We start from the raw sequence: 15,132 nt of genomic DNA on the forward strand, positions 1-15,132 counted from the left end.
CTCCCTTATAGTGCAGTGTCTGTACAGCTTTGCTGAATAGCTGCTTTTTATCCTTGCTTGGCTGGAAAACCGCAACAGCCAAGTGACTTTACTAGTCTCTTTGTTTTTCTTTCATCCTCCCCTGAACTCTGTGAAGGATTTTGTCATCTTTGACCTTGGATCTTGCTCCTACATCTTGCAGCAGATAATCAGGTGCCTGTTCTTCTGCTAGAGATTTCCTTGGTTTACCCTTCAGTGACATCAAATTTGATCTCGGGTTGCTTGAACATCCAAGACTGTGTTTGACACATGAAAAAAATCTGAATGTTTTTATAAATAGCTTGAATACAGAGGCATGTGCAGAGTCCCAACTAAGTTATTGCAATGTTTTTCAGAACAAAATATCTGTGGACCCCTTATGTTTGCATGCTTGCTGCATTTGGTGTGTGCTCTCCTGAACTTTGGATGACGCTTTTCAAGTGGCTTCGACTGAAAGCTGTGCACCCGATATTGCTGGTGAGTTGCTGTTACCAATGTCTTGGGAATTACAGCTAGCAAGCAAACTTTTCAAACAGCAATTACCTAAGAGCTATAGAAGAACCTGTTAAAGGAATGTGTAGTTCCGTGAGGTCACTGGATCTTGTATAGTCTGCTTTTTCTGTGTCTTTCATTCTTACTGTCACAATTTCACACGTTCTCTGGCACCTGGTGATAAAGTTGTGTTCACGCTACAGCCTTTCCTTATAAGAAGCAGGGCTGTCTTCATCTCTCTTTTACTCATCTGTTTAATTTCTTTTAACAAATCTTTGAGACCTCAAGCTCCCTGTCATTGTGCAGTTTTTAGCAACTTTGTGCATTTGTTTTACTAATAAAATAAGGATAGGATATTACTTACCTTGATTTCAAGAGGCTAGTAGGTATAAATATTTTATACTTACACAGAGATTCACTATGTCACTTGTGAAAATGCCATACACTGTTACATCAGAAACATTGACAGTGTTCTTCCAATCAAGGAGTGACAATATGTTCATGTACGTGGTAAATACATTCCTTTATATACCTCATGCTTTCTGCCATATAGACCTGGTTTTTTACTATTAACACAGTAGATGTGTTAATAGCTTATTACCAAGAGAATGCCTTGTGTGCATTCTTTACTAAATGTTTCCTGTACCACGCGAGCTATTTTCTCCTTTTTGCAAAGCAAAATTTATATCAGCTAGAATGATGGTGTGCTGAAAAATGAGTTTCTGCGTTTTGCACATCAATAGTGTCAATCTGACCAAAAGCATCAACAAGATCAGAGGTTTGAAATGCTTGTTTCATGCTTTTTTCCCTTTCTCAAACTATCTCATTGTGTTTGTATGTGAGGTGTTTACTTTTCTTCTGTTCTCTACATCGTGTGCACATTGCATCATTGTTATTTTTGAGTTGTAATTAACCATCCCTAATATTGATGGTAAAGTTATCATAGGTCAAATAAGTTCTTCCATGCTAAATGAGGCAAATTCTGGTTTGTGGAGAGTTTCTGCCTAGTAGAAAACCGCAAATTTTCACCTGCTGTTACTCTAAGGTTTCAGGCATAAATGTAGCCTGCTATGTGAACAGAATCAACAGGTAGTCCAAGGCTGGAGAACAGTCCATAATCCATTTCTTCTAACATGTATTTTCTAGGCACTTATTCTGAGTATGGCAGTTCCCACAATAATTGGATTCAGCTTGTGGAAAGAGGTAAGAAAAGTACCTTTTGTGAAAAATACCTTTTGGTTTTTGTTTTGTATGTAGGCACAATATGAGTCAACATGATGGGCAAATATAATGAAATAACCTGGTGAAATGAAATATATATGATGAAATAAAAGCTGTCATCCACTGAAAATATGTTTTGAGGTTTTTTTGAAAAACTTTACATTTTTCAAAGTGAGGTATTTGACAATTTAATTTGTTAACGATCTCTTGTTGTAATTAGGAAGTATTTACATTTAAACAAAGACTTTATTATATTCAGCTATTATGCTTTGGATATATAAATGTGACTCAACAAAGAAAACACTGCCAAATAAAAACTCGGAATGTTGAAAACTGTGTTGCTTCAGTCTTGGTTTTAGTGAGAGGGAGTGAGGTTAGATGGAAGGAAAATTATGGGAGGCCTTACGCAAATAATCTGTTTGAAAAGCTCCCATCAAATTGTAATGGAGTTAAATCCTTTGTGCAGAGATGGTGTAGAGGTATGTATATCCTACAGTACGGGAAGAAAAGCTACAGATATTCCCACGTTTAAAATAAATACCTAGATGTTAATTGCAAGTCACAGACAGACTGGGGGAAAGATTATTTGGAAATTAGTTTTTAAACTTCCTCAAGTGCAATATCCCATAAAGTATAAGTGTCTACTATACTGACATAGCTTCAAAATAGGTAGTTTGAATAGTTTTATAAGAATTCAAGGAATTATTTTTTAAAAAAAGCATTCAAATATAAGCCAGGCTTGACCAACAGTATTTTAACAGATTTTGTAACATCTATTTTATCACAGAAATTTTGGTTGCAATTTAACCTGACACTTTACACATTTCTGCCAGAACAACAGATATTGTCCTGAAAAAAACCTACAGTTGCTCAAAAGAGTTATGAAATGTATTACAATAGAGGAAACTAGGTTAGTTGACCAAAGAATTCTTTTTCGGGTTGTTTTCATAAAAGCAGTGTCGGGGTTTGGACTCTAGAGGGCTTCATCTATTGCAGATCCAGCTTTTGCTTTTAAGCAGTGGTGAACAGTTTGCGCTCCAGGTCCATAACTCATCCCTGAGCTTGCAAACTTTGATTAATAGTAACGGGACAGTAAAATGCCTTGGGGCTCTGAATCTGTTACCGTGGCTATAAATGGCTGAGTGTACAGCTCAGCATCTTTCTGCTTGGCTGCCTTCTGACTCAGTCTGGCACAGTCCCTCACCTAACTAGATTTTTCTGAGGGCTCTGATTGATAAGTGAAGCTGGTTCTCCTTGGGGTGGCAGTAGCGGTTCCTTTTTCTGTCGTCTTCTGTTCCAGGGACAGTTTACGCATGTGTGTAATGACACTGCTACAGCTTTGAGCCCCGACGTGAACATATGGCAGCTGTTCTTGTGCTGCCCTAGCATGTCTGGTTGTAGACTGCTGTCACTGGACGGCTGAATTGTACAAGTAATGGGGGTGGAAACTCCTCAGTTAAAAGAGGGCTCCCGTTTCCAGCTGTCTCAAAGTTGTCCCTTTAGTCTGGCATAACCTGTAAACTTTATCCTTTTCAAAAAGAGCTGGCATCCAGTAGCTTTCACTTACCATTTATAAGAGCATGAACATGCTCCAGCCCTTCAAGGCTGAACAGCTTCTAGTCATGCCTTCTTCAGATAACTACTCAAAATGGCTTTAGGACTTACAAAATGGCTGAATAGGAGCCAGCAGTGTGCCCAGGTGGCCAAGAAAGCCAACAGCATCCTGGCTTGTGTTAGAAATAGTGTGGCCAGCAGGACTAGGGAAGAGATCATTCCCCTGTACTCGGCACTGGTGAGGCTGCACCTCAAATGGCGTGTTCAGTTTTGTGCCTCTCACTACAAGGAAGACACTGAGGTGCTGGAGCGTGTCCAGAGAAGGGCAACGAAGCTGGTGAGGGGTCTGGAGCACAAGTCTTATGAGGAGTGGCTGAAGGAACTGGAGTTGTTTAGCCTGGAGAAAAGGAGGCTGAGGGGAGGCCTTATCGCTCTCTACAGCTACCTGAAAGGAGGTTGTAGCGAGGTGAGTGTCGCGACAGGGGAGGTTTAGATTGTACTTTACGAAAAATTTCTTCATAGAAAGTGTTATCAAGCATTGGAACAGGCTGCCCAGGAAGGTGGTGGAGTCAACATCCCTGGAGGTATTTCAAAGATGTGTAGATGTGGTGCTTAATGACATGGTTTAGTAGTGGACTTGGCAGTGCTAGGTTAATGGTTGGAATCGATCTTGTGGGTCTTTTCCAACCTAAATGATTCTCTGATTCTAAAATTGTCCCCCATCTCAGTAAAGGACCTGTTGTTCCTTTACCCCCCAAACCTGGCAGGATAGGGAAGCTGTGGTGCAGGCTTGCAATCTGGGCTGGTCTCAAGGAATTTGCATTCTCTCTAACTTCACAGAATCCCTCCTTTTTCCAAAATGTTTTTCAAGAGCATAAACTGAGATATCCTACTTCATACAGTATAGTGTACTTTCCTTCACTGCAGTCATTGAAGTAAAAGTCTGAGGAAAGTCCAGAGCAGATTACCCACATAATGCTCCTCCAGGAAATTTCCTCTCTCCTTTCCCGCTTGCACAGCACTTTTCCATCAAATCACAACAGTCCAACCGCTCCTGCTCAAGCAGGTTTACCATGAGGGATTTGTCAGCTTCTTGGTTCAGTGTCCTTATTGATATGCATTTGCATATGAAAACCTGAAGTGTGGTTTTGCTGCATTTAAGGCTAGTTAAAGTTGATGAATGTTGTTGCCACGTAATTTGGGGGGGGGGGTGTTCCGTTTTTTTTAATTATAAGTATTATAATAAAATAGAGAGAGATGAGAACTTGTGTTTAATGTACTTATTTTGGAGAAGGTCTCCTGCTGTCAGGTAAGTATAAACAGCATGTTTTGCAAAATATTCAAACAAAAATACCAATCAGGAGGGAAAACTCAGATGAAACCCATTTCTGTTATGTTATTTAAGGCCTTAATGTAATGAGGTGCTCTATAGATTATTTTTTTTAACTGTAAGTAACCAAAAATATGTTTCCATCAGTTTCTCCCTAGGATAATGACAGAGCTTTCAGAACTACAAGAATTCTATGATCCTGATACAGTAGAACTCATGACATGGATAAAGTAAGTATGAAGTCTTAAGTTTCTATTTTACTTCTTTATGTCAGGGTATTTTTATCTCAGTGTTTTGTGGAGCTACCTGTATGAATCTTGAGTTTTCCCTTGCTAAGTCATTACATGATGTAGGGGTAGATGGGAGGAGAAATGTGTATTTAAAGTTTGGTATTAGAACGAAGAATTTATCATTGATTACAAGAGGAAAAGATCATGAAACATGCAAGCAAATCACAGGTATCATCATTGCTAGACCCAATTCCCAAATAAAGGTGGACATCTTAGTGCTTGGTTCTTTGCACACTAACTTCTCAGTAGATTAGAGGATTCATGTTGATTGTAATTCCACAGGGGACAGAAACGCTGAAATTCTTGTGTGCACAAGCCAGTAAAATGAAATGCCTGAATGTGAGGATTTAGAGACTTCAGTCAAGAAACATTCAGTTTAACATGTATGATTCAAACCTCCCCTTTGACCAGAAGGCTGGAAAGGTTCTTATCTGGCTGGCTAGGCAGGGCATAGCAAATCCTGACCTATATTATATAGTTCATGCTGAGCCATATACGTAGTTAATTCTGAGTCAAGTTATTTTCACAGATATATTTTTCTTCTCATCAAAAGTTTCAGAACTGGGTCCTGGCCTCATTCAGTCTAACTTTGAACTATGTCATTAGGAAGTATACTTCTCTGAAAGTTAGATCCCATGTGTTCAGATAACTAACTTACCTTCAACTGTATTTTTTTTTTAGATTATTTTCTGTATTTATGTAGTCTTTAATGTCAACCTGTTCATCTTCAGAAAAGACAAGGCTGGTAATTATGGTGTTCCAGCCAATTTCTTCTTTCTGTTAATAGTAGTGTATGTTGTTTGTCACTCCTGTAGCTCTTCAAGGCAGCAAGTGGAATAATGCCAAGTACCTAATGGCTTTTGCATTAGTCTGCATATATTACACTTCAAGTACATAATTAATCATGGTGAATTGCACTGAGATTCACTCAGCTAAGAGCAATTTGACTGCCCTTATTTGTAGCAGCTGTTCATATTTTTAATGGAAATAAGGAATTTTTTTTTTAAGGATATACTTAGATGTCCATATTGGAATTTTAATTGAATGTCATTATTATAGTATATTTTCTTAAAAGTTTCTCTCTCATAAAATGAATTTATTTTGAATTTTCTCTGCAGGAAAAGTTGCCCAAAGTCTGTAATGAAGTGTGACAATGACTGTTTTCTTTCACTAATGCAGGAATACAAATAGTCAAAAAATGAAACCAAACCCAGAAACTTAATTACTGTAGGTGTTATTCTTTATCATGAGACTATTTACTTGTAGATGATTAAATACATATTCCTGGAGATCAAATGAAAATAATCACAAATCTTTCCCTTCCGAGATAACATCATGTGGTTTCTCCTTCTACCTACCCTCCCTCCCAAGCTTGTTTTGTCACAAGTCAGCAACCATTCAGAAAAGCAATAGTTTGATACGTTCCAGGACCTCTCTGAATGGTGCTCCATGGGTTGCAAGGAGAGGAGGAGAATGGCCATCAGCCCTCGCCCCAGCAGGAGACCTTCCTTGCAAACTCCGTATTGCTGCAGGTCTGAGCTTTTCCTGGCAAGGAAACTACTGCCACTGCAGCATTAACACCAATTGTGATTAGACCCCCAATGATATCTTCATGCACTCCAATTCATACTGCAGCATTTTATGAGATTCACGGGGTTTAAAATTAAAAACATTGTTTTGAGAAATGCATCCTGTACTCAGATGTGTATGTTGATGTTGCTTTTGCAGACGACAGGCTCCTGTGGCTGCTGTGTTTGCAGGCAGCCCACAGTTAATGGGTGTGATTAAGCTTTGTACCGGATGGATGGTGTCGAGCTTGCCTTTATATAATGATGATGATCTTCTAAAAAGAAATGAAAATGTGAGTGTCCAGTTCCATAAATGTGTGTGTATTATCAGTGATTTATAGCCTGTTCCATCATGTAAGACTGATGTGCTTAAATGAGATGTGTGGGAGTACTGTAAATGTTAATGCTCCAAAGAAGATGACCTCGTAACATTCCTCATGACACACACATTTACATTGCTCTTCTGTGCCCCCAGGGCCACCTGGCAATGCAAATTATTTGTTTGGTCCCACTGCATGTGAGCAGCATTCCAAATACCATGACCCCCAAATATTTAATTTATCAATGATTTTTGCATTACATGAACATGTTTTCTTAATTTATAGATTTATCAGATCTATTCAAAGAGGTCAGCAGAGGATATTTATAAGATACTGACATCTTACAAAGCCAATTTTCTGATTATTGAAGATTCAATTTGCAATGAAGTGGGACCTGTAAGAGGATGTAGAGTTAAAGATCTATTGGATATTGCTAATGGTCATGTAAGTAACAGTAAGAAAAAACGAATGTTTGAATGCATAAATAATTCATTTTGAAAGAAATAATCTTATAATGCTGATCTTATTTTTCTGATTGTAATTGGCATGTAGGCAAAAACTAAAAAGTTTTAAAAGTGGTCAATTAAGTTTTGGGTTGTCTTTCTTACATGCCTGTAATCTTACCCCATGCTATTTAACTGCCCTAATCCCTCCTAATACATCAGTATCTAGCTGTGCTGGTTTTGTGCCAATCATTAAATACCATTTAAATATATATAAATGTTTAAGACTGTAACAGCTGAAGAGGTTATTACAAAAGCAGTAAAGCCCCGCCTCAGAGGGTATTCTTTACTAACTTTAAAGATGAAATTTTGAAATGGATAAACTCAGTTCTTCTAAGACTCTGCCTGGGGTGAGGACCAGTCTGCCATTCAATTCAGTACAGCCTATTTGGTAACGATGAGGTTATGAGTTTGGTTCAGCCTTCCACTTAGCTTAGTACCCCAATAGATAGTTTAAGCCACAGCTGTTAGAAAAATTGGTTGAATAAACTGTAGAGTTACGAAGATACCCATGAATGCTGCTTCAGTCATTGCCATGCTGAGTCTGCTCTGCATGCTGATGGAGCTGCTCTTGCTGCTAAAGTAGGGAGTAGGATGAGGTTTATGAAGTGGTCTCATTACCACTTCTGCTTCCTGGGAATTCATCGAAAGTTTTTAATTTAGAGAGGCAGGAGTGGCTGTAAACTCACTTAGGGTTTGGTTGCTTATGCTCAGGTCACCAGGGGAGGAGGAGTCACCAGTTACTTCTAAGCCATCACAGGTTAGCTTCATTTACTTGGTTTCCTGACTAAGAAAAAGAACTCAAGCATCTGTTTGACGTTACAGCCTGTTGTATGTTAGCTATACCAAGTTAATACTTGGTTTGAATGCTTTTTTTTTTTTTTCGAATGGGGAGGTACATATGTTTCTTGTATATAGTCTTACATTCCATTCTTGGAAAAATACAAGCTGTTCATCTGTGTTAGGTGTTTTATAAGTTCTACTTTGGATGATACACGTTTCAAAAGAACTTGTAATGCAAGCATTTGATTTCTGTACTTGCTTTCATTTGGGGGAGTAATTGTGGGGGTGATATGTTTTTAGGGAATTACTCTTTAATTTCCCCAGGAATCTACAAATGGTGTCAGTTTCACTTGTAGGTTTCCTGGACAATTTATCCATGGATGATAATGTCTCTGTTTTTCTATTAACTTCCTCACCATTGCTGAGATCTATGCTTTTTCTTTCTTTGATTTGCTGCTAAAATCTTGTATGCCGTGATTATTTCATGTTGTAACCAATACACTATACGATAACAGAGTGTGTGTGTGTATGAATAACCATCATCATTGATGATCAGCATATGTTATCTCTCAGTCTCTTCTCAGATCTGTTTTTGCATGAGTAAGTTTCCATTCCCTCTTCACACTTGGGATGTCAGCTGGAACAATTAACCACAATTTCAGGATTCCGTTCCCTCGTACTCCTGCATCTCTCATCTACACGCTTCTTGCATCCTTCTCTCTTGCATATCTCATCTCCACGCTTCTTGCATGCTTCTCTCTTGCACATAATCCTGATATCATCCTAACTTCAGCAGCACAGTTGCACTGTCGGGTTTTTAAGTTTTTGTTTGATTCATGTATCAGAATGGGTTTCTTCCTTTAGTTCGTAACACCCAGTTATTTAGCAGTTCATCCTAAGAAACACTTCCCAGTACTTTTCAGAGCAGCTGTTGCTTGTGATAATTTTAATTAAGAGGGGGGAAACATCAAAAGACAATATCCAGTGCAAGGAACCTGTCTTTGATAAATGCCACACACTGCACTGTCAGTACACAAAACTAGTCATTTAGTATTTTAGTGTAATTAGGATTGTCAAAGTGACAAGGGTTATCCGATTTATAGTGGAGAGATGAAGAAGGCGAAAAGAAGGCTCATGATGAGAGTTTCAGTTAAAATCTGTTCAGATGAATGTCTGTAATCTAAATCAAAATAACAAAAAAAAATGGTATATACATTTAAAGGTAGACAACTGAGCATTCAATATTTTTAGAAGAGTGGTTGGCTAGTAATGAACATCACTTATGCTTGCTGTCTGTGGCCGAGTCCATACCGACTTGGATGCTAAAAATGCTAGTTGTAGAAAAAATATTGGAATGGCCAACAGGAATAAAGTATTTTTTTCAGAAAGTTGGAAGAGTTTGTTCCTGAATGTTGGTGTGTTTTCTCAGGAAGCTTTGAAACAAAACTCTCAATTTGCTTGCTAACAAAAATTGTCTAGATCATATTGAAAAATTATCAAGACATTGCAAACTAATGGGAGGTAGGGCATATGTAGTTGGAGACTGCAGCATTTATTTATTCCCAAAGTAAGAGAGACAGTGGAGAGCCTGTTGACAGGTCTATGAATGTGTTTTCCAAATTGCTGTGTTGAAGAAAAGCGTTACTTTCTAGCTTGGACTGTGTCCTGTAGTCCTAGTTTATCCTAGATACCTTGTTTCTGACACTGTCTGAGAGCATATAGCTATTGATGGGGCAAGACAGATGTTTTCCAGCAGTCTGTTGCTGAAGGCCTGAAACTCAGGGGAAATATCTTTGCATTTCGTAGCCACCGGTAGATTTTTCTCCGTTAATTTGTGGTACCACCTTTTTTTAAACCCATGTAAACTTATGCTATCAGAACAAGTAGCGAAGGGATTTCTTCAAGGCTATCAGCTAGTAGATGCTAAAGCGCACAATTTCCTTCCAAGTCAATTGGTTGGAATTTATAGGGTGATACGTGTGTGTGTCTTCAGTCTTTATTAGGTATGTCAAACTTACTTGGCCTGGAAAAAGTAATTGAGAATTTCCTTCCCTACATGGGTAGTTTGCTATATGCAGATCAAGTTTGAAGTACTGGGTAAATGGGGCATGTGGATAATTTCCACTGCTGTTGTTCTTTATTGTGTGAATAAAGTACACTGATTTTAATGTCTACTATCCTGACAAAGGTTTTAATTCACCAAGGCTGTTTTAGATGCTTAAACAAATTATAAGGGAATATATTTTCAGTTTATTGGAATCATACAGTGCGGAAATTAAACGTCTATTGTAAATGAAATTTTCAGAATACAGAAGTAAATTAAATGTACAGAATTATGTTCTGTAACCGCTTATCTTCAGTATTTTAATTAGATCTTCTTTTCTGACAGGTGGTTTGTGAGGAAGGCGACAGTTATGCCTACTCAAAATACGGACGATTTTGTCATGAAATCAAAATGAACTATTCTCCATATGTGAATTATTTCACTCGGGTATACTGGAATAGATCCTACTTTGTATATAAAATCAACACTGTGATATCCTTCCAGTCATGAAAAAGCATGCAAGCTTCTTTCTGAGGATTGACTGTGAATGAAATTCAGTTGGAAAAGTTCCTTTTGATCAAGGAAGTTATTTTTGCAGATACATGCGCGCACATGCAGTGTATTGACAACTTTATTTTACCAGACTGGAATTCTTTGAACTACGGATCAACAGACACATATACCATCCTTGAAGGAAATGGGAAAATATGTCAATTTTACAGTCTCTACAAAGCGTGAGAGTCTTCCACGTTTTTGCATTTTTCTTCCCATTACAGATCATCTTAATCTTCATGTAAATGAGATTTCTAACTTTAGCGTTAGAGAGCTAATGTGGGTAGACTTCAGTAAATGCAGAAAAATTGTTTAAAGAGCTCATTTAAGTCATATAGCTTTTATTTTCTAGCAAGAAAGCAATCAGTATCCCGAGTCTTTTCAAGTAAGTGTTTGGGTTTTTTGGGGTTTTTTTTGTTGTTTTAATTCTTCCTGTCTTCCACTATAAACATTTTTATGTTTATCAAACTCACATTCATGCATCTTACGTATAGTTATAGTGTTTGTATAAATCAAGTAAGGAAGATTTTATTTAAACAACACTTCCATAGATTAAGGCGCTGATCTCTACGTTTTTAGAGAGACATTGGTGGAAGTGCTTGAACTTAGACCTGGCAGTAGGAGTTGACGAGGTCAGATCTTCGGTTTGGAAAAAACTTGTCTTCAGGATTTTTCCATGCTTAAATGTGGATGTGTGTATGCCTAAGTGTGTCTTAGCAGCCATCAGAATGGGCCAGTATACACAAGTATGCCACGCTTGTTTAGACAAGTGTAGCAGGACAACTAGGTTTGCTACTGAGACTTCTGCACTTCTGTTTCACCCCCTCTGTGTGTGTGCTGGTGTGTGCGTGTGTGTGTGTGTGTGTGTATGGGGAGGGATGGGTGGTATTCATTTCATTCAACTTACTATGTGATAGTTATATTAAGGTAGTGCCATAACTGTAATTTAAAACACTAAAATCACCACCATTAATAAATAATGGTACAGTTGTTCATAGCTATTTTTTACATCAATTATGCAATTACACTGAGATCTTTGAAAATTTGGGAAAGTACTCTGCAGTCTTGCTTCCCTCTAAAATTTGTCTTCCTTATGTGACCCCCTTTGCCTCTACAGCTATTTTTCTTAACAAATTATCTGTTCATCCTCTTTGTTGCTCGTTGATATACCTTCAAGATAATGCTTTATCTTGAAGAATGATGCTTTAATTCCAACTCTGGGCCTAACCCTGGTGTTGTGAATGGAAAATCCAAGAAAAGGTAATGGTAACTTTGCTTACATAGGTGTAGCTGGACAAAAAAACAGGATGTAAGTTTTGGAAGAGGTTATTTCCTCTGTTAGGAGTTACCTATAGTTATGGATTCTTGCAACACCTGGCCCAGAGACCAGTCTACCAGCCATGTGGGAACGATTCTTTGGAGCCCAGATGTCTTTAATGAAGAATCTAGCGTAATAGGATGAACCTTCAACTCAAAAATCTGCAGACCGTTCTGCACATGAGAGCTGCAAAACGATCCTTACCGCGCTTGTTGGTAAAATGCAAACTCAGAGATTTTAACTCTGAAATTATTAGGAACTGCAGCACGTTGGTGTATATGCGTGATTCCGATCTGCTCTGTGCAGATACATTTGCTTACTTGACACTAACAGGTAGTGCTGAGATTTTTTTAAAACCTATTATCGCTATCGGAGTGATTTAAAAGAAAAAAGCTTTATTTTAAAAGTCAACATGTCTGTAATCTGTTTTTTCCTTTCAGTTGTATTTTTAGGCCTATGAGTCGTGACAAGTTGTTAAATTATGCATTTTATTTGAAACCAATGTTCAGATGAATCCATCAAATATACTGGATGTGATCATTGAGAGGAACATTTATCAGTATAACTTACAAGTTAAAAGTAAATATCCTTTCTGGGGATGCAGGCATTGTGTTGAGGGTAGCGTGTATACGTGTGTGTGTGTGTCTCTGGCAAACGCAGTCGGCATTTATTTGCTTATGCACAAGTGCATGTTTTACTGCACTGAACTGTTTCAGACTTTTCAATTACCACGTAACAAGAGAAGCTGGTGTATTAACTTGAGCTATGGCAAGCCTGCAGGAACCTTCTCTGTATGTGCTAGTGTGGATGTAGATGTAATATTTGGAAGTAAGTTTAGAGTTCCTTATACAGTTTAAGTTTGTTTGAATTACTGTCAAGGAATTACATGTCTGTGTGTCAGTCATTTACCCGCCTGAAGTTAATCATTCGTGAATACCATTTCATAACAGCAATAAGGCATTCCAGGTAGCGAACTTCAGGGTTACAACTGCACTTGGGTGGATGAAGTCGCATAGCTTACGGCTTCATGCCTTAGACTGCCATGCCAAGATGCAATATTTAACCATCCTTGACTGCCTGTTGTGTTTTACCCCAATGCTGTATGTATGCGTTACCACATAGAAAGTAGTTTGAATACTTACATGTAGAGCACACATGTTAAGAAAAACACAAACAAGGCCACCCGTACATCTAAAGAAAACTGTCTTGTAGCACATTGGCCTTTATACATGTTTAAACGAACATGTCGAACTTTATTTGAACTGTGACATAGTTGTTGTTATTAGTTTTGTCATAGTTTTTAAGATGTATTCTTGATACTCCAATTGATTCTGCTTTAGGAGAATCATTTACAATTTTTACCTTGCTTTTTATATTAGAGAAAATTGTATTGCAGCACCATTGGCACAGCAGCCTTAAGTAACGGAAGGAGCCTTTTATGTGGGAGAAACGTTGCTGTTGTTCCAGGAAAAAGGCGTCATTTTTAAAACGAGTAACTGGAAGAGAATCATATCTTACAAAGAAAATTATAAGCTTGAATTTCTTATCCAGCTATGGATTAGCAAAAATATCATTGTCTGTTCTAACCTCCGCCTTCTGTGTAAAAGAAACAGGAAGTTTCATGATATCCCTCAGAAGGACAATAACAATAATGCATAATTACATCGGACTTGCACAGACAACCCTAGCTTGGTTTTCAACCAGGTCACAGGTTTAACTCCCTGAAAGGGCTGGGGGAACGTTTTGCAAATTTTGATCTGTTTTGCTGTAGATGTTGCAATTCAGTTGAAACATGTGCCTTGCAAGCTTTTATTAAACAAACAAAAAACTCGGTTTGTGTTTCTTTTTGTGAAGATTTTTTTTTTTTTCTTTTAAATTTCTGTCCCTCTGATTTCTAGAGCTTCCACTGTGTCTTATTAGCCCAGCCCCCCGGGAGGCCTGTGTAGTGAGTGGTGCAGGTGGGATGGGCGCCAGCCAGCTAACAGCTGTGTGCTGGGAAGAGTGAGAGTTAAAATAGCAATCGGTGTTGCTGTTTCGCTGGCTTATTTCCTCCTTCACAGTTCCAATTTCTGATACGCTTGATCATAGTAAATGCAAAAAAATTACCTTGAAAGAATAAATTGAGAATCGTGTTCTCAGGCATTCAGCTGTTACCATTACAGTTGTGGATTAAAGTTTAATCAAGCCACAGCTAAACTGACGTGTGCAGTTTTGTCTTAGTCTTAAAAAAACACTCTTTCACTTCCTGAATTATCACATACTTGAACTCAGTTGATAGATTTTGCCAGGAGATATTTGAGACTAATTAAGTAAAGGCATTTCAGAACATAAGCTTCTATTCATGTTATTTTAAAAAAATACTGGTTTTATTTCTTACAAAGTAAATGGAAATAGGGTTTAATACAATACAATCGTAAATACAGTATCCTTTGCAGGCGTAAGGAGGAGATACACAAATATTGAAGAGGGCCAAAATGTTTAACAGGCATTGAAAATTCTTCAAACTGTTTGCTCTGGTGGCACTACTGTGTACTGAAAGGTAGGAGTTTAGGGACCAAATCTTGTTCTTACCACCTTATTTTTACTAAGTCATCTGCAAATGTCCAAATCTTGTGACCCTTCATCAGCTTTTCCATGCGATTCACATGAACAGGAGCCGCGAGATCAGGTCGTAGGGATTTGTAAGCTGTCATTGAAACGCTTCTTAATGACTGCTGTTAACTACATATAACCTGTCCTTTAACCAAACATCTAAGAGGAGAAAGCGTAGGCTGTTTGCATGAATGCGTGGGCATGCATGTTGCATTTGCATTTCAAGACATCTGGTTTACTGCTGTGATTTGGAGATGTAATGAGTAGCTTCTATTATTGCTAGTGGTGGTTGAATCTGTAAATCCCCTGTATGTTGATGGGCAGATGGGTTCTAGAGTGCTGTGGTATGAGAGATGAGAGAAGAGCTGAGTTTATGCCAACACAAGCAATATTTAATGTGAAATAATACCTCAACATAAATCTGTATAGTCATGCCTTTAGTACTCTTTTTAACACTTCGATGGGGAAAAAAAAAGTGAAAATATTAAAATGCATAGTGTGTGTTTATTTTAGTAATCATTTTTACTTCACCCATACAGCTAAAAGG

General features: G+C 38.0%; 1 protein-coding gene across 1 annotated transcript in view; it reads left to right on the plus strand.

Moving 5' to 3' along the window:
* DPY19L4 (dpy-19 like 4) overlaps positions 1 to 11,672 on the plus strand; it is a 30,930-nt gene extending 19,258 nt beyond the window's left edge. Inside the window, exons 14-19 of the mRNA XM_063327210.1 lie at positions 375 to 495; positions 1,657 to 1,713; positions 4,763 to 4,845; positions 6,634 to 6,766; positions 7,079 to 7,237; positions 10,469 to 11,672. Of these exons, the coding sequence (XP_063183280.1) occupies positions 375 to 495; positions 1,657 to 1,713; positions 4,763 to 4,845; positions 6,634 to 6,766; positions 7,079 to 7,237; positions 10,469 to 10,633 (718 nt within the window). The 3' untranslated portion in view covers positions 10,634 to 11,672. The remainder of the gene's footprint in view (positions 1 to 374; positions 496 to 1,656; positions 1,714 to 4,762; positions 4,846 to 6,633; positions 6,767 to 7,078; positions 7,238 to 10,468) is intronic.
* The last annotated feature ends 3,460 nt before the right edge of the window (positions 11,673 to 15,132 follow it).

Source organism: Chroicocephalus ridibundus, chromosome 2 (assembly GCF_963924245.1).
Source record: "Chroicocephalus ridibundus chromosome 2, bChrRid1.1, whole genome shotgun sequence".
Taxonomy (NCBI): Eukaryota; Metazoa; Chordata; class Aves; order Charadriiformes; family Laridae; genus Chroicocephalus; species Chroicocephalus ridibundus.